This window comes from Salmo trutta, chromosome 24 (genome assembly GCF_901001165.1).
Source record: "Salmo trutta chromosome 24, fSalTru1.1, whole genome shotgun sequence".
Lineage (NCBI taxonomy): Eukaryota > Metazoa > Chordata > Actinopteri > Salmoniformes > Salmonidae > Salmo > Salmo trutta.
The window spans coordinates 33,104,170-33,122,186 of record NC_042980.1 but is presented as its reverse complement, the minus strand read 5'-3'; the positions used below and the strand labels follow the sequence as shown (position 1 = coordinate 33,122,186).

Genomic DNA, 18,017 nt, shown 5'->3' with positions numbered 1-18,017 from the left:
CAAGCGCATTCGTGAAAAAAGCACTTTCGTTGCACCAATGTGTACCTAACCATAAACATCAATGCCTTTCTTAAAATCAATACACAAGTATATATTTTTAAACCTGCATATTTAGTTAATATTGCCTGCTAACATCAATTTCTTTTAACTAGGGAAATTGTGTCACTTCTCTTGCGTTCTGTGCAAGCAGAGTCAGGGTATATGCAGCAGTTTGGGCTGCCTGGCTTGTTGTGAACTGTGTGAAGACCATTTCTTCCTAACAAAGACCGTAATTAATTTGCCAGAATTATATATAATTATGACATAACATTGAAGGTTGTGCAATGTAACAGCAATATTTAGACTTAGAGATGCCACTTGTTATATAAAATACGTGACGGTTCCGTATTTCACTGAAAGAATAAACGTTTTATTTTCGAAATGATAGTTTCCGGATTTGACCATATTAATGACCTAAGTCTCGTATTTCTGTGTGTTATTATATTATAATTAAGTCTATGATTTGATATTTGATAGAGCAGTCTGAGCGGTGGTAGGCAGCAGCAGGCTCGTAAGCATTCATTCAAACAGCACTTTTCTGCATTTGCAGAACATCCAATAGTCAAAAGGTATATGAAATACAAATGGTATAGAGAGAAATAGTTTGATAATTCCTATAATAACTACAACTTCTTACCTGGGAATATTGAAGACTCATGTTAAAAGGAACCACCAGCTTTCATATGTTCTCATGTTCTGAGCAAGGAACTTAAATGTTAGCTTTTTTACATGGCACATATTGCACTTTTACTTTCTTCTCCAAAACTTTGTTTTTGAATTATTTAAACCAAATTGAACATGTTTCATTATTTATTTGAGACTAAATTGATTTTATTGATGTATTATATTAAGTAAAAATAAAAGTGTTCATTCAGTATTGTTGTAATTGTCATTATTACAGATGTATATAAAACAAATCGGTATCGGCTTTTTTTGGTCCTCCAATAAATCAGTATCGGCGTTGAAAAATCATAATCGGTCAACCTCTAGTAATTACAGTCACTGTGGGGATGATGTCATCGATGCACTTATTGATGAAGCCAGTGACTGATGTGGTGTACTCCTCAATGCCATCGGAAGAATCCCAGAACATATGCCAGTCTGTGCTAGCAAAACAGCCTTGTAGCTTCATCTGACAACTTTTTTTATTGACCGAGTCACTGGTGCTTCCTGCTTTAGTTTTTGCTTGTAAGCAGGAATCAGGAGGATAGAATTATGGTCAGATTTGCCAAATGGAGAGCGAGGGAAAGCTTTCTACACGTCTCTGTGTGTGGAATAAAGGTGGTCTAGAGTTTTTTTCCCTCTTGTTGCACATTTAACATGCTGGTAGAAATTAGGTAAAACGGATTTAAGTTACCCTGCATTAAAGTCCCCGGCCACTAGGAGCGCCGCCTCTGGATGAGCGTTTTCCTGTTTGCTTATGGCCATATACAGCTCATTGAGTGTGGTCTTAGTGCCATAATCAGTTTGTGGTGGTAAATAGACAGTGACGAAGAATATAGATGAAAACTCTCTTGGTAAATAGTGTGGTCTACAGCTTATCATGAGAAACTCTACCTCAGGCGAGCAAAACCTTGAGACTTCCTTAGATATCGTGCACCAGCTGTTGTTTAAAAATATATATATAGACCGCCACGCCTTGTCTTAAGAGGCTACCGTTCTATCCTGCCGATACAGTGTATAACCCGTCGTTCAGCCACGACTCGGTGAAACATAAGATATGTTTCATCAAGTCCAAGTACTGGCCCACGTAACGCACACATATGGTTGCTATGACAACCAATGGGATGACAAGAGTCATTTGAAAGATTTGAAATGGAGACAATCCTAGATATGCAATAAACTATTTTATTTAGCTCTGAAAAATAATGATCACTGACATAAGGTTTAACTGTATATGTTCAATGGCTCTCCTGCCAGAGGAAAGGTTGTTTCGTGTGTGTGTGTGTCTGTACACACAGTACACTCTGTAAATGTAATAGAGCAGAGAGACATGGAGAGAGAGGGAGAGGGAGAGAGAGAAAGAAAGAGAGAAAGAAAGAGAGAAAGAAAGAGAGAGGGACTAACATATAGTGAGAGAGAGGGCAGGATTAGAGCAACAGAGACATCTGGACTCACTGTGGGAGAGAGAGGCTTTAACTAACATGTGCAGGCTTGCCTAACACATGCCTGTCAACACACACCAGACACAGACACAAACAATATTATGTGTAGAAACACGGGCTTTCCCTGGCTGTTTCGTTAAAGATGTGAGGAGTGTGTGAGGAGTCTCATTCTGGTCACTCCAGGACAGTACTCTAGAAGGTCAGTTTCCTCTGGAAATAATTTATCCATTAACAGAACAACACTGAGGAAGTAATAGAAAACTTAATGCCTTAATCCATGGAAACAGGAGAGAACATGGTGCTGCTGAGCAACACTAACATGGCAGCCACTAACCAAGTCAGAGTACATGTCAATGCCTTGATCACACCTACAGTGTCATTGCGCAAAATGGTATGCAGCATCATCTGGATGTGTTTGCAACAAAAGGTCAACATTCACCTTCTGCTACCGTTTCTGTCAAGCTGTCTATGCATACAGTTTGACGCATTTGTTCGATAAATCCAACGTATGCTCCACACAGAACGCACTGCCACTGCCTCTGCAAAGCAATGCTGCAAGGCAAACGCAGCGTTCCATTGAAAATGAATGTACTTCCGGTGTACCAAAATTCAATGATCGAGGCATGAAACTGGTATACCGGTCACCTGCCTAACCATAACCCCCTGCTTACATCCCAAGCTCAGGCCTCATGTCCCTCCCCTCTATATGTGTAATAGCCTAGCCCTCTGCGTCTCTTTGTGTCTGTGTGTTCAAGGCTGTGTGTGGATGGTGAGATCACAGTACGTTCAACCAGCTGATTAAATAGGGCCATCTCTAATGTTCTAGCTAGGGGCTGCTTGCTTGTTTGTTAGACATCCCTATAATTATGTATCTGTTTGTCTCCTCTACAACATTGATGTCTGTCAGTGTGTTGAAATCCTGGAAACAAGCTGAGCAGACACACACGGATTGATTTGTCTCTGTCTCTATACATTAATCTCAGACAAGCTTAGGGATTTGGAGACAGAATGGAAGACAAAGATAGACGGGAATCAGAGTTAGTTAGACAGACAGACAGGAGAGAAATATAGGGAGCAGAGTCATATAACGGAGAGGGGGACCATAAAACATTTGTACATAATGTTGCTGCTATCGTCTCTTATGACCGAAAATAACTTCTAGACATCAGAACAGCAATTACTCACCAAGAACTGGTAGAAGCTTTTTCCTTTAACGAGTCCAACGTAAAGGATTTACTGCTTTCCTGGGAACAGGCCCAAATCCCCGTCATTTGCATGAAGAGAAGACGGAGAAAAAGGGGGCGGAGGTCGGGCTGCCTTCTGAGAATTCGTAGGCGAGCGAGTAAATCCGCACTGCCATCCGTTCTATTGGCCAACGTGAAATCATTGGAAAATAAAATAGATGACCTATGAGCAAGATTAAATTACCAACAGGATATTAAAAACTGTAATATCTTGTGTTTCACTGAGTCATGCCTGAACAACGACATGAACAACATATAGCTGGCGGGTTTTACACTGTATCTGCAGGATACCTCTGGTAAGACAGGGGGTGACGGTCTTTGTATAATTGTAAAAAACAGCTTGTGCACAATATCTCCTGAGGAAGAGTATATCATGATAAGCTGCAGACCACACAATCTACCTAGAGAGTTTTCATCTGTATTTTTCGTAGCCATCTACATACCACCACAAACCGATGCTGGCACTAAGACCGCACTCAATGAGCTGTATAGGGCCATAAGCAAACAGGAAAACGCTCATCCAGAGGCAGTGCTCCTAGTGGCCGGGGACTTTAATGCTGGGAAACTTAATATACCAAAATTTCCACCAGCATGTTAAATGTGCAACCAGAGTGAAAAACACTAAACCACCTTTACACCACACACAGTCGCCCTCCATTTGGCAAATCTGACCATAATTCTATCTTCCTGATTCCTGCTTACAAGCCCAAACTAAAGCAGAAAGCACTAGTGACTCGGTCAATAAAAAAAGTTGTCAAATGAAGCGGATGCTAAGCTAGAGGACTGTTGTGCTAGCACAGACTGGAATATGTTCCGGGATTCTTCCGATGGCATTGAGGAGTACACCACATCAGGCACTGGCTTCATCAATAACTGCATCGATGACGTCGTTCCAACAGTGACTGTACGTACATACCCCAACCAGAAGCCATGGATTACAGGCAACATCCGCACTGAGCAAAATGGTAGAGTTTCTGCTTTCAAGGTGCGGTACTCTTAGCTGGAAACTTATAAGAAATCCCGCTATGCTCTCCGACGAACCACCAAACAGGCAAACCGTCAATACACGACTAGTGAATTTACTAAATTACTCACAATAAACGTTCACAAAAAACATAAATTATTTTAAGAATTATAGATACAGAACTCCTTTATGCAATCGCGGTGTCCGATTTTAAAATAGCTTTTCAGTGAAAGCACATTTTGCAATATTCTGAGTAGATCGCTCGCCATCACGGGCTAGCTATTTTGACACCCACCAAGTTTGGTACTCACCAAACTCAGATTTACTATAAGAAAAATTGGATTTCCTTTGCGGTTCTTCGTCAGAATGCACTCCCAGGGCTTCTACTTCAATAACAAATGTTGGTTTGGTTCCAAATAATCCATAGTTATATCCAAATAGCGGCGTTTTGTTCGTGCGTTCAAGACACTATCCGAAGGGTAACGAAGGGTGACACGCGGACGCGTATCGTGACAAAAAATTTCAAAATATTCCATTACCGTACTTTGAAGCATGTCAAACGCTGTTTAAAATCAATTTTTATGCGATTTTTCTCATAAAAAAGCGATAATATTCTGACTGGGAGACGTCCTTTCGGTTCAAAGACTCAAAATCTAAAATGGACTCTTCACGTGCACGCGCGCACCCGTCTCATTGTTCTCAGATCGACCACTTACCAAATGCGCTACTGTTTTTCAGCCATGGCCTGCAGAGTCATCATTCAACGTTCTGGCGCCTTCTGAGAGTCTATGGGAGCATTAGAAAGTGTCCCGTTACAGCAGAGATCCTTTGTTTTGGATAGAGATGACAAAGAAGGCCAATAAATGGTCAGACAGGGTACTTCCTGTACAGAATCTTCTCAGGTTTTGGCCTGCCATATGAGTTCTGTTATACTCACAGACACCATTCAAACAGTTTTAGAAACGTGAGTGTTTTCTATCCAAAGCTACTAATTATATGCATATTCTAGTTTCTGGGCAGGAGTAATAACCAGATTAAATCGGGTACGTTTTTTATCCGGCCGTGAAAATACTGCCCCCTATCCATAACAAGTTAAACAGGTCAACATTCACAAGGCCGCAGGGCCAGACGGATTACCAGGACATGTACTCCGAGCATGTGCTGACCAACTGGCAAGTGTCTTCACTTACATTTACAACCTCTCCCGGTCTGAGTCTGTAATACCAACATGTTTCAAGCAGACCACCATAGTCCCTGTGCCCAAGAACACTAAGGTAACCTGCCTAAATGACTACCGACCCGTAGCACTCACATCTGTAGCCATGAAGTGCTTTGAAAGGCTGGTCATTGCTCACATGCACACCATTATCCCAGAAACCCTAGACCCACTCCAATTTGCACACCACCCCAACAGATCCACAGATGACGCAATCTCTATTGCACTCCAAACTTCCCTTTCCCATCTGCACAAAAGGAACACCTATGTGAGAATGCTATTCATTGATTACAGCTCAGCGTTCAACACAATAGTGCCCTCAAAGCTCATCACTAAGCAAAGGACCCTGGGACTAAAAACCTCCCTCTGCAACTGGATCCTGGACTTCCTGACGGGCCACCCCCAGGTGGTAAGGGTAGGTAACAACACATCTGCCATGCTGATCCTCAACACGGGGGCCCCTCAGGGTGCGTGCTCAGTCCCCTCCTGTAGTTTCCTGTTCACTCATGACTGAACAACCAGGCACGACTCCAACACCATCAATACGTTTGCTGATGACACAACAGTGGTAGGCCTGATCACCGACAACGACGAGACAGCCTATAGGGAGGAGGTCAGAGACCTGGCCGTGTTGTGCCAGGCCAACAACCTCTCCCTCATCGTGATCAAGACAAAGGAGGTGATTAAGGACTACAGGAAAAGGAGGACTGAGCACACCCCCATTCTCATCAACGTGGCTGTAGTGGGGCAGTTTGAGAGCTTCAAGTTCGTTGGTGTCCACATTGACAGCAAACATGGTCCAAGCACACCAAGACAGTCATGAAGAGGTCATGACAAAACCTATTCCTCCTCAGTAGACTGAAAAGATTTGGCATGGGTCCTCAGATCTTCAAAAGTTCTACAGCTGCACCATCGAGAGTATCATGACTGGATGTATCACTGCCTGGTATGGCAACTGCTCGGCCTCCAATCGCAAGGCACTACAGAGGGTAGTGCGTACGGCCCAGTACATCACTGGGCCAAGCTTCCTGCCATCCAGGACCTCTATACCAGGCGGTGTCAGAGGAAAGCCCTAAAAATTGTCAAAGACTCCAGGCACCCTAGTCATAGACGGTTCTCTCTGCTACCACATGGCAAGCGGTACCGGAGCATCAAGTCTAGGTCCAAGAGGCTTCTAAACAGCTTTTACCCCGAAGCCATAAGACTCCTGAACATCTAATCAAATGGCTACCCAGACTAAAACGATTACCGTAAATTCCGGACTATAAGCCGCAACTTTTTTCCCAGGCTTTGAACCTAGCGGCTTAAACAATGACGCGGCTAATATTTGGATTTTTCCCGCTTTCTATTTTCTTTTCTTTAAAAAAAACCATTCTGTGACGTGCTCAGTTTTTTGGCGGCATGAAGCTTTCATTAGACCAATGAAATTGCCGAACGGGTTAAGGACAAACAACTTTTTTGTTTACTGTTTAGATTAAATCTTCGCGCTCTCAAACTTCCCATTATTCTGATTACGCTAGTCATTTTGTCACCCTCATCATGGCAAAGACAGAGAAATACATATGATGCAACTTTCAAGTTGAAGGCGATTGATCTGGCTGTTGGAAAAGGAAATAGTCTTAATGAGTCGATGATAAGACATTGGAAACAGCAGCGTGAGGAATTGACTCAGTGCAAAAAGACAACTAAAGCTTACTGCTAATTGTTTCTGTTTTGTTACAAGCCGTGTTTCGTTAAAGCCTATTTATTTTTGTTACAAGCCGTGTTTCGTTAAAGCCTGTGTAAAGTTAATTTGTTTCAATGTACCGGTAGGCACCTGCGGCTTATAGACATGTGCGGCTTATTTATGTTCAAAATAATATTTTTTTAATTCAGTGGGTGCGGCTTATATTCAGGTGCGCTTAATAGTCCGGAGATTACGGTACCCTTGGCTGTTTTGTTAATGACACTGCCACATGTGAGGAGTCTCATTCTGGTCACTCCAGGACAGTAGTAGGTCAGCTTCCCTTTGGAAATAATTCCTTCAATAACAGAACAACAGTGAGGAAGCACTATAAAACTAAATCCCTTGATCCATGGAAACTGGAGAGAACATTGTGCTGCTGAATAACACTAACATGGCAGCCACTAACCAAGTCAGAATAAGTGTCAATGACAAAGTACTCTGTCTGGGGTATACCTGATAACATCCCAAACTCAGACCCCATGTCCCTCTCATCTATATGTGCAATAGCCTAGCTCTCTGGGTCTATTTGTGTCTGTGTGTTAACGGCTGTGTGTGGATGGTGAGATCACAGTACGCTCAACCAGTTGATTAATTAGGGCAATATCAGGTCAACATCTCTAATTGACAGGAGTTAGCTAGGGGCTGCTTGCTTGTTTGTTAGCCATCCCCATAATTCTCTATCTGTGTCTCCTTGACAACATTGATCGTCAATGTGTTGAAATCCTGGAAACAAGCTGAACAGACACACATACACATGGATTGATTTCTGTCTCTGTTTGTCTCTATACCTTTATCTCAGACAAGCTCAGGGATTTGGATACAGAATGGAAGACAAAGACAAAGAGACAGACGGGAATCAGAGTAGGAAAAAAGAGAGACTGAGATAACTATAGGGAGCAGAATTATATCACTGAGGGGAATCCAAGCTGATGAGTAAGCAGTGGCGTTGACAGACTTACATCACTTCCTCTTCGTCTCCTAGCCGACCATGCCTAACACACTCAGCCACTAAATCCTGCAAATCACTGCCAAACTCAATGCATTACACAGATTAATTGCAATTTACTGCTGTGGTACACACATACACACGCACAAAGCAGTAATTTCAGTATGACTGTAACAGTATGACTGACTACCTCATAAAGCTGGTTGAGGGAATGCCAAGAGTGTGCAAAGCTGTCATCAAGGCAAACGGTGGCTACTTTGAAGAATCTCAAATATAAAATATATTTTGATTTGTTTAACAATTTTTTTGGTTACTACATGATTCCATATGTGTTATTTCATAGTTTAGATGTCTTCGCTATTATTCTACAATGTAGAAAATAGTAAAAAATAAATAAAAACCCTGGAATGAGTAGGTGATCCAAACTTTTGACTGGTACTGTACATATAGATTGCATTTGGATTACTGTTACGTTCTTGATTTCTTTATGTTGTACTTTTTATTTATTTATATTTTTTACATTTAAATTATTTGTGTACTTGTTTGACATTTTGCTGCATTGTTAGGCGCTAGTAACATAATAATTTCACTGCACCCGCTATAACATCTTCTAAACTGTGTACTCGACCAATAAACTTTGACACACACACACACACACACACACAAAACACAGTAATATCAGTATGACTGTGAACTGATTGATTAGCCTAGTCTGTCTAGCTATGGACAGAAAATATGTGAATGGACCATTCTCTCACACAGCACTAGCCATTAGAACTACCTTTAATACAAGCTACGCTTTAATACAGATCCTGGATCAGAGCCTCTCCTTTAAAAAGGTTCGGTCAGTACTTTGCCTTTAAGACAAAACTTACTGAAAAGGCTCGTCTCAGAACAGTTGCTGACGCATCCACAGATCTTCACAGTCAGATTCTCTCTTCTTTCCTTTCTGCCTCTCTTCCAACTTCTGCTAACGTTGTAAGTTCTCTCCTGACAAACAAGTAGGTAGGCAATGTGAACAGGTCAGGTTAGGTGCAGAAATACAGGCGGATTTGCATATAGGACAACCTCAAGCCTGACAAGTAACCTACTAACCCAATGCAAACATCACTGTGTGGATACACAAATATCTTTCAAAAAAATTGGTTTTAAACATTATTTTCCTGGAATTTCATCGAATCACAAAATGTCTGTTTGAATTCAAACAAGGAAATGTCAATATTTAGGCCTGGAGCTACATCGTGTAAATACTCAAATACATTGTAGTTTATCCCAAAGTTGAACTTCAACACAGAATAAAGCCCGGAGCAGCCCGTCAAACACTCATTCTCCGTCTCATGAACATGCTGATAGGGAGCCGCGAGCACTCCAGTAAGCCTGCAACGTTTTCTCCTGAAAGGGGGGGGGGGGGGGGGGGAGACACACACACACACACACACACGACTGTGTGTTTAGAGGGTGGACTCACAAAGAGCAAAGAGATATTCGTTACCAGATTATGAAACTGACTGTAATATATCACTATTGCATATGACTATGCCTTGTGAGACTTCTAATATGAATTGGACAGGCCAGAACTGCTAGGATGGGACAGACACTGCCGTTAAAGACTCAGTCATGACAGGGCTCTGAATGTGACTCTATAGACCAGACAGCATTATGTAAGATGGCATGGCTATGGAGAGTGAGAAAGCAAATCAGGGATTTCTGTATGTGTGTGTGAGTGAGAGTGAGCGAGAAGAGGATTTCATCCAATCAGATGTTATTGGCAATGCATTTGGCAAGCTCCCGCTCTTCCAGCTAAATACTGTCTGTCTCTCGCTCAGCATCTTTGACAGGGTCTAAAGTACCGGGAACTCTCATGACATCATCATCCACTTGCTCTGTTGAAAATAACTCCTCAAATTCCACCACTTCCTCATCTTTCCTGTGGTGTTTATTTTTTGTTTGTTTATTTCGATCCCCATTAGATTTTGCAGAAGCAGCAGCTACTCTTCCTGGGGTCCACAAAAAAACATGACAAGTAACAAAACACTGATAGACAAGGACACAGCAATGTAAGATACAACAAAACACAAAAAATAATTAGAGTGTGTCCCCTTACATTCCCCGCCATTCCATGAGATGTGTTTTAATCCGATTTTTAATGGTCATTTTGCTGTTTGGTTGAGTAATTGAAGATGAAAGGGAGTTCCATGGATGGCTCTGTATAATACTGTGCATTGCAGTGAATTCGTTTTGGACTTGGGGACTGTGAAGTGACCCCTAGTGGCATGTCTTGTGGGGTATATATGGGTGTCTGAGTTGAATGTTATTTGATCATGCAGACAATCTGGAACTTTCATCACAGTATTATTTCTCATAAAAACTAGAAGCAGTTAATCTCTCGTCAACCCTCAACCAGGAAAGACTGCCATGCATGTTGTTGATGAAGCAGTGCAAAGCAACAATTTTAAAATAACTGAAATTGGATGTTTGTTGATGTTGCAGAGAAAAAGTAGGCCTTATAGCGTTGCCCACTCAGTCCATACAGTTGATTATGACAGCGGGTGGCAATCGCCACAAGACATGGCCCAAACTACCACGGTGCATCATGTCCCTGTTGACCAACGAGTCAAAGGAATTAGTATAGCAGGCTACAATGCACCATATTTAGATCTTAATATTGATTCACAACAGGAAAACGTGAACTAGGGAGAAAACAGCAAATTAAAATGGGAAAAATTTTGATTTCAACGTGCTATCACGTGGTGCGGTAAACAATCAAACACAAGGTGCATCATATAGGTTCATCAATGACTCACCAACTGCAAAACAAGCTCCGGTTTGAGCTCTCAAATTTCCCTCAACCACGGCAAAACGGTGACGTTTAACGGGTCTGGATGTAGCGTCCGTTCTGCTTGGAGAAACCGCCAACCAACCGTTCTGTCTAGAGTGCGTTTCCCATTCCCCAAATTTGTCTTGAGCAGATCATGCTAAACGCAAAGGGGTGGCATCCCCAAACTCAGCTGATTCAATGCACTCGAGCGGAGCTAGGAGAGTGCACTTCCTGCTCTTGGGGGGGGGGGGGATGAATAGGTACGACCGCTAAGAAGCAGTATTTATCTTCACAAGCTATAAAAGCCCCTCACAAGGTCACTTAAACGTCTTCATGAATTAACGAGTCAGCCGTGGTGGGTGAACCTGTTTCTTGCATTCAGTTTTCAAATCTGAAAGTATTATTCTCTCTTGTCTCACTGCCACCCCCGGCTTTGGTACATTCCGGGATGTGCGATGTTTACAAACCTCTCGAGTCACTGTCAGGTATTGGTCAAAGCTGGGGCGAAGAGGACTGACAAAATAACTGCAAACAAGCTGCATGTTTAATCCGTTTACTTTTTATCAAGCAATCGTTTTCATTACATGTTTACAGAGACAATTAAGTAACGTGTTTAACTATTCAGTCCACATCAACCTATCCCCTGGCTCGTTTTCATAACATTTTTTGTCATTTTTGAGACAATATAGTGACGTGTATAACTATTCAGTGGACATAAACTATACCCTCTGGCTCTGCAAACACTTCACAGTGCAGTAGATAGACTTCAAATAAAAGACAAATTACAATGTTTTTTTAATTGCTCTTTACTGATGTGGTTATTAAATGGTTATTATACAGCAATACCTATATGGGTAATTCACACACATATATATAACTGCCAAAATAATGGAAACACGAGTTAATGAGGGATAGGCCTACAAAGTATATTGAAAGCACTTCCACTCAGGTGTGGCTCCTGAGTTAATTAAACAATGAACATTCTATCATAAAATGCTGTGTAGGCCATTATTTTGGCTATAGGATGACAATGCCCCCATCCAGTGGCGTAGGCAGAAATCAGTTGATGGCAGAAATCTGTTGATGGTACATAATAAACCATAGACCTATTAGATTAGAACATGATGCCCTGATATAGTCTAGTGGTTAAGAGCATGATTTCTGAAAGTGTTGAATGAAAACATTGTTGTAGTGCTGATCGTTGTCTCTGAATGTACTGAAAATATCTTTAAGGCCCTTGATAAGACCAATGCAATCAGTGATTGATATAGGGGGACTGGCCGGCCTTCATGGCAAAATCACTGATATCAAATAACTTGGCAAATTCTCCAACATCCTCTTCTATGCACGGTCTCTTTAAAAAAAAATTACACTGAGCTTTGTTTGGCCATTTTAACTTGTTTTTGCTAGCTAAGTTGACTAGTGAGTCTTAGCTAGCTAACAGTGAGTAGCCTACACAGTGTAGCCTTGCCAACACAGCAATAGCTACTGTTTACCGCACATGGTATCAGTATGAAGTGATGCAACACACTCTTTATTTAGAAATTGATAAGCTGATTGTTTAGTTTTTGTTGAATTAGTTTAACAGTAAATAATCAATAATAATTCAAATTCATTATATAGGCCTAAATTAAAAAAGATTTTAGTACAGCACTCGATTTTATGTAAGATGTCCTTGAGTGTCCTGAAAAGCATCTGCCAAATAAAATATATTATTATTAATATAAATATCCCTTTCGATGTCCCACCCCCTCCCTACTGCTTGCTATGAATTCTATCTGATGGTGTATGCATGTTTAGACCAGTGCTTGACTTGTACTGAAATAAGTGCCGGTACTCATTTTGGGTGCAGGTACTATTTATATTTAAGTGAACTCCTCAATACTTTTGTGCTAATATTCTATAGGAGGTGAAGGAACTCAAGCAGAAGAAAATTTGAGGTGCCGGTACTCAGTTCCGGGTGAGTTCCTGCCCAGGTCAAGTACTGTGCTTAGGTAAAAAGAAAAATAATGTCCCATTTGTAAAATATTATTAAAATGTTTTGCTCAATCTGATTGGTTGGACTTGCGCCCACCCAGGCCTACGCCACTGCCCCTATCCACAGGGCAGGAGTGGTCACTTAAATGGTTTGATGAGCATGAAAACGATGTAAACCATATGCTCACCAGATCACCAGATCTCAATCCAATTGAACACTTATGGGAGATTCTGGAGCGGTGCCTGAGAGCGTTTTCCACCACCTTCAACAAAGCACGAAATAATGGAATTTCTCAAGGAAGGATTTGTGTCGCACACCTCCGATAGAGTTCCAGACATATATGGCAAGGTGCAGTGAAGCTGTTCTGACTCACGGTAGGCCTACATCCTACTAAGACACTTTATGTTGCTGTTTCCTTTATTTTGGCAGTAACGTGTATATATTATAGCAGCAGATGAGAGGGTCCTAAGTCAGGGTCCCTCATCCACTGTTGCACCTGTTGGTGACCCTGCCCATACCTGTACCTGTCTATCCACCACAAACTCCCCCTGGGGCTCCTGTGTTGCTGGAGGCAACAGCGCCAGGTACACAGGTGTGTCAGCCCCCTCCGCAGGTGTCTTGGTCCCGTTGGGATAGGTCATGTCAGACTTCACCCAGCCCGGGCAGCAGGAGTTTATCAGAATCCCTCTCTGGGGCATCTCTCTTCTTAGCCTGCGTGCCTGGATCCGGGTAAGGGCCATCAGGCCTATTTTGGACACCCCATAGACAGAATTTGGCCAGCCCTTGTTGATGTGGTCTCCAGCTTTGGCCTCGGCAACAAAGCGCTTCATCAGAGCCACTAGCTCCTCCTCTGTGATGTCATCACTGCAGAGCCTGGCCTGGAGGTCCGGAGAACACATATAGAGGGTGATATAGCCCACGATGCTGGCAACATTCACTATCCTTCCTATAACAGACAGACAGACAGTTAAGTTAAAGGAAAAATCATATGGAGATTAATTAAGTGATTTGGCATGGGTGTTGTTAGGCCCAAAACGAAGTCGAGATAATGTCTAGATGCTTTTTATAGTGGAGATCACGTTTATAAAGTGCCTGGCTGGGGTGATGAGACAGTGGATTGCGCAGTCAGATGGAACAGAGTAAATAAGCATTTTAAAGTCATAGATTTTGCCGGTGGTAACTCGTGGAATAGACACCGGCTGGAATGCGGTTTTAGACCCACCCATTGTATACTTAAGTGATAATGCCCGAGAAGCCGGTATTTGGAGGATATATTGGCACGGGTGTTGTTCGTCTCAGGCCGGCAAACCGCGCCAATATATTCTCCAAACAACGGCTTCGAGGGCATTATCACTTTTATACAACGGGTTAGCAATACATTAAAATAACGATTGATATATTTTAATTAAAAACGTTATTTTGATGAATTTATTCATACTGTGACGACCCTGGGTTTATAAACGCGGAAATCGACTGTGCCGCTCGAGCATGCTTTTGCGGCACGGTCGATAGCGCGCCGGACTTCGGGCTAGAAGGTCTAGGGTTCGAGGCCTGCTCCCTGCTGTTTCATTACAATACTATTCCACAAGATATAGTCCCGACACAAATCTAGGCTTGCTACCCAAGTCTGCTGGTCGTTCGTTCTGTTGCCAGAGATACAACCAAGTCGTTCCGTCTTTTTGTTCTGTATCTATGGACGCGACCCTGTCGTTCGCTCTAAATGTTCTATTGCCATACTGACTGGCAACATTCTTATGCCTTGCTTGCTATCTAACTAACTACGGCTAATTTACAGTCACGTCAAAAAGTATAACAGAATAACAGCAAAGTAGCCGCATTTGTTTAAGCTGTTTTCCAGTGACATTGGATACATCCATAACAATGAGCTAATATCGGCTGGCATAGAAAATGTGCTCACTCGTCAGAAGACATTTACATTTTAGTCATTTAGCAGACGCTCTTATCCAGAACGACTTACAGTAGTGAATGCATATGTAACATTGCATATGTAACAGTGTAGGTTCCGTCCCTCTCTTCGCCCCAACCCGGGCTCGAACCAGGGACCCTTGCGCACATCAACAACTGACACCCCACGAAGCATCGTTACCCATCGCGCCACAAGAGCCACGGCCCTTGCAACGCAAGGGGAAACCCTACTTCAGGTCTCAGAGCGAGTGACGTCACCGATTGAAACACTATTAGCGCGAATCACCGCTAACTAACTAGCCATTTCACATCGGTTACACATATATCGTTTTTTCCCGTACTGGTCCCCCGTGGGAATCGAACCCACAACCCTGGCGTTGCAAACACCATGCTCTACCAACTGAGCCACACAGGAACACTTTTATTCAGAGGAGCTAGCCAACAACACAGATAACACTATGACTTCAAACGGAAGCTGGAAAGACTAAAAACTAGCTGCACTTCGTTTCGTTTTACCTTTTTTTCCAACTGATATTTCTTTGTATATATCCATAAAAATAATGCCAGCTGATTCATGATTTCGACTGGCTGAGAAACGCTGCCTGCCTGTCTGTCTCCTCCCGACTCCCAACACGTTCATTACTACTGGACAGCTGGAAATCGAATTTGAATATTGAAACAATGTTTCAAGTGTCGGAGAGATAGTGGATTGAGCAGTCAGATGTAACAGATAAATAGGCATTTTAAGGTAATATATTTAGATGTAGCCTTTGGTAACTTGTGGAATAGACACCGGCAGGAATGCAGTTTTAACCAATCAGTATTCAGGATTAGACCCACCCATCGTATAATAAAAAATGATCACGGGGTACACTACCAAATCAGTGATAGTTTCCCCCCATGAAACAAGGGTTTACCATCTTTCTTCAGGAGAGGGAGAAATTCATTGCACATGTCTCTGGTGGCGAAGAAGTTGGTTTGGAGAATGCGTTCTGCTTGGCTGCCAATGGATGCAGGGTCACCTCCTGGACATAGAGGGAGCTATTAGTTCACTTTAAATGGCACTGCATCCCAGGCCAGCTAACACACAATACTCTTATTGCAGTGTTCCCAAACTCGGTCCTGGGGCTAGTTTAGTTTTTTGCCCGAGCACAACACAGCTGATTCAAATAACCAACTCATCATTAAGCTTTGATTATTTGAATCAGCTGTGTATTGCTAGTGTGTCATAGACTTATGGTGTGTGTTTGTGTAACATTAATGTGTAGTTACGTTTTGGGGCGATGCCTGCGTTGTTGATCAGCACATCCAGACCCCCGTACTCCTTCATGAAATGCTGCCGGGCCGCCTGGATGCTGACCGGGTCTGTGATGTCCAGCTGGAGGAGTCTGGGCTTGAGTCCCTCCCTCTGCAGATCCTCGACAACCATGGCCCCCCTCTGGATGTCCCGGGCACTCAGATACACATCTCCTTTAAAGCCCTGGCACAACGTCTGCACTATGGCTAACCCCAGGCCACGCGTGGAGCCAGTGACCAGAACCACCTGTGGACCAGACATCACCTCAGAGAGAGAAAAATAAAAAGCTATAGATTCAGAAAGTTATAGAGCAGGGGTATTCAAATCTTAACCCTATGAGGTCTGTTCTACCTGATAATGAATTGCACACAACTGGCTTCCCAGGTCTAAACTTGTCCCTGATTAGAGGGGAAGAATAAAATAAAAACATCTATGGAACTGGCTTCAAGGTGCACATTTGAATTTGAGGGCTAGTCTGAGCTACCGGTAAACATACAATTCACAATACATTAACATGTATTTAACATGTCGCCAATATAAATGAAAGGTATGTTGCTCCAGCACAGGGCTAGCATGCCTAATTCAACACATCAAGGTTGATTTGGTAGTTTAATCAGTTGTTTTGGTGCTGGTCTCGAACATTAGCTGGCACACCGTAAAATAGATTTGAAAAAATCCATCATATCCACATAATCTAAACATACATTAAAATGTACACCCTGAGCAATTTAAACAGTGCAGATTATAATTAATTTACACCTGTGAATAAAGAACCATTTATATTCAGATATATCACTTACCAGTGTGAATGTATAAACTGTTACAACGTAGTATGGAGCACACCACCGTCTTTGCAGCTAGCACAGTATGGATTGATACACCTAGAAGTGGCAGAGCATATTCTCTTGAATGAGCGGAGGTCTAGAATGTGACAAAATGTCACCGTACTTTTTCAGCTAACAAGCTCGCACTGTTTCTCCCTCTTATCTCCCCCAAATCTTCTTCCTCATTCCTTCCTCCCACCCACCCCCACCCCTTCCCCCTCCATCCCCAACCTCTCTTATAAACCCAAAGTGGGAGTTTTATCTCAAAAGTGGGAGTTTTATGTCAAAAGAAAGATACATTAATAATCAATTATGAACAGCAACTTACAGTATCTTTCAACACAACAGTCAGAGAAGTAGAAGCCCTGCCCGAGCATTTGATTTCTTCAAGGTGCTGGTCATGACAGGAAGGAACAACTGAGATCAAGATTCAAGACATAACATGCAACATACAGTACAAGTCAAAAGTTTGGACACACCTACTCGTTCAATGTTTTTTCTTTATTTTTACTATTTCTACATTGTAGAATAACAATTAAGACATCAACACTATGAAATAACACAAATGAAATGATGTATTAACCAAAAAAGTGTTAAACAAATCAAAATATATTTTATATTTGCGATTCTTCAATGTACCCACCCTTTGCCTTGATGACAGCTTTGCACACACTTGGCATTGCATAGTCCACAATCCATAGTAGACGCTGTTAAGAAGTATTTTGGTCCAAGACTTTGCGCTCCGCTACTGAATGCCGTGCGGTAGCAGAGTCTATGGGTGAGGTGGCTGGAGTCTTTGACAATTTTTAGGGCCTTCCTCTGACATCGCCTGGCATAGAGGTCCTGGATGGCAGGCAGCTTAGCCCCAGTCATGTACTGGGCCGTACGCACTACCCTCTAAAGTGCCTTGTGGTCGAAGGATGAGCAGTTGTCG

The 18,017-nt window shown here is 42.4% G+C and overlaps 2 protein-coding genes across 5 annotated transcripts in view; both read right to left on the bottom strand.

Moving 5' to 3' along the window:
• Positions 1-11,290, bottom strand: part of LOC115161140 (protein dopey-2) — a 41,329-nt gene extending 30,039 nt beyond the window's left edge. For 2 of the 3 annotated variants that reach the window (XM_029711896.1, XM_029711898.1), the window contains exons 1-2: positions 11,045-11,290; positions 9,116-9,230 (exon numbers count right to left, since the gene is read on the bottom strand). The gene's annotated coding sequence lies outside the window, so the exon portion shown is untranslated. The remainder of the gene's footprint in view (positions 1-9,115; positions 9,231-11,044) is intronic. The other variant, XM_029711897.1, reaches the window with a different exon arrangement.
• A 307-nt stretch (positions 11,291-11,597) lies between these two features.
• LOC115161139 (carbonyl reductase [NADPH] 1) lies at positions 11,598-17,516 on the bottom strand. Of its 2 annotated transcripts, none has more exons than XM_029711893.1 (5): positions 17,412-17,516; positions 17,060-17,140; positions 16,235-16,523; positions 15,880-15,987; positions 11,598-13,982 (listed from the first exon to the last, which is right to left on the bottom strand). In XM_029711893.1, the coding sequence occupies exons 3-5, from the start codon at positions 16,518-16,520 to the stop codon at positions 13,507-13,509; spliced, it is 870 nt and encodes a 289-aa protein (XP_029567753.1). In that variant the 5' UTR covers positions 16,521-16,523; positions 17,060-17,140; positions 17,412-17,516; the 3' UTR covers positions 11,598-13,506. The 2 variants fall into 2 exon arrangements, with proteins under 2 accessions (XP_029567753.1, XP_029567754.1); XM_029711894.1 differs by having other exon boundaries at positions 16,235-16,505.
• Between the last annotated feature and the right edge of the window lie 501 nt (positions 17,517-18,017).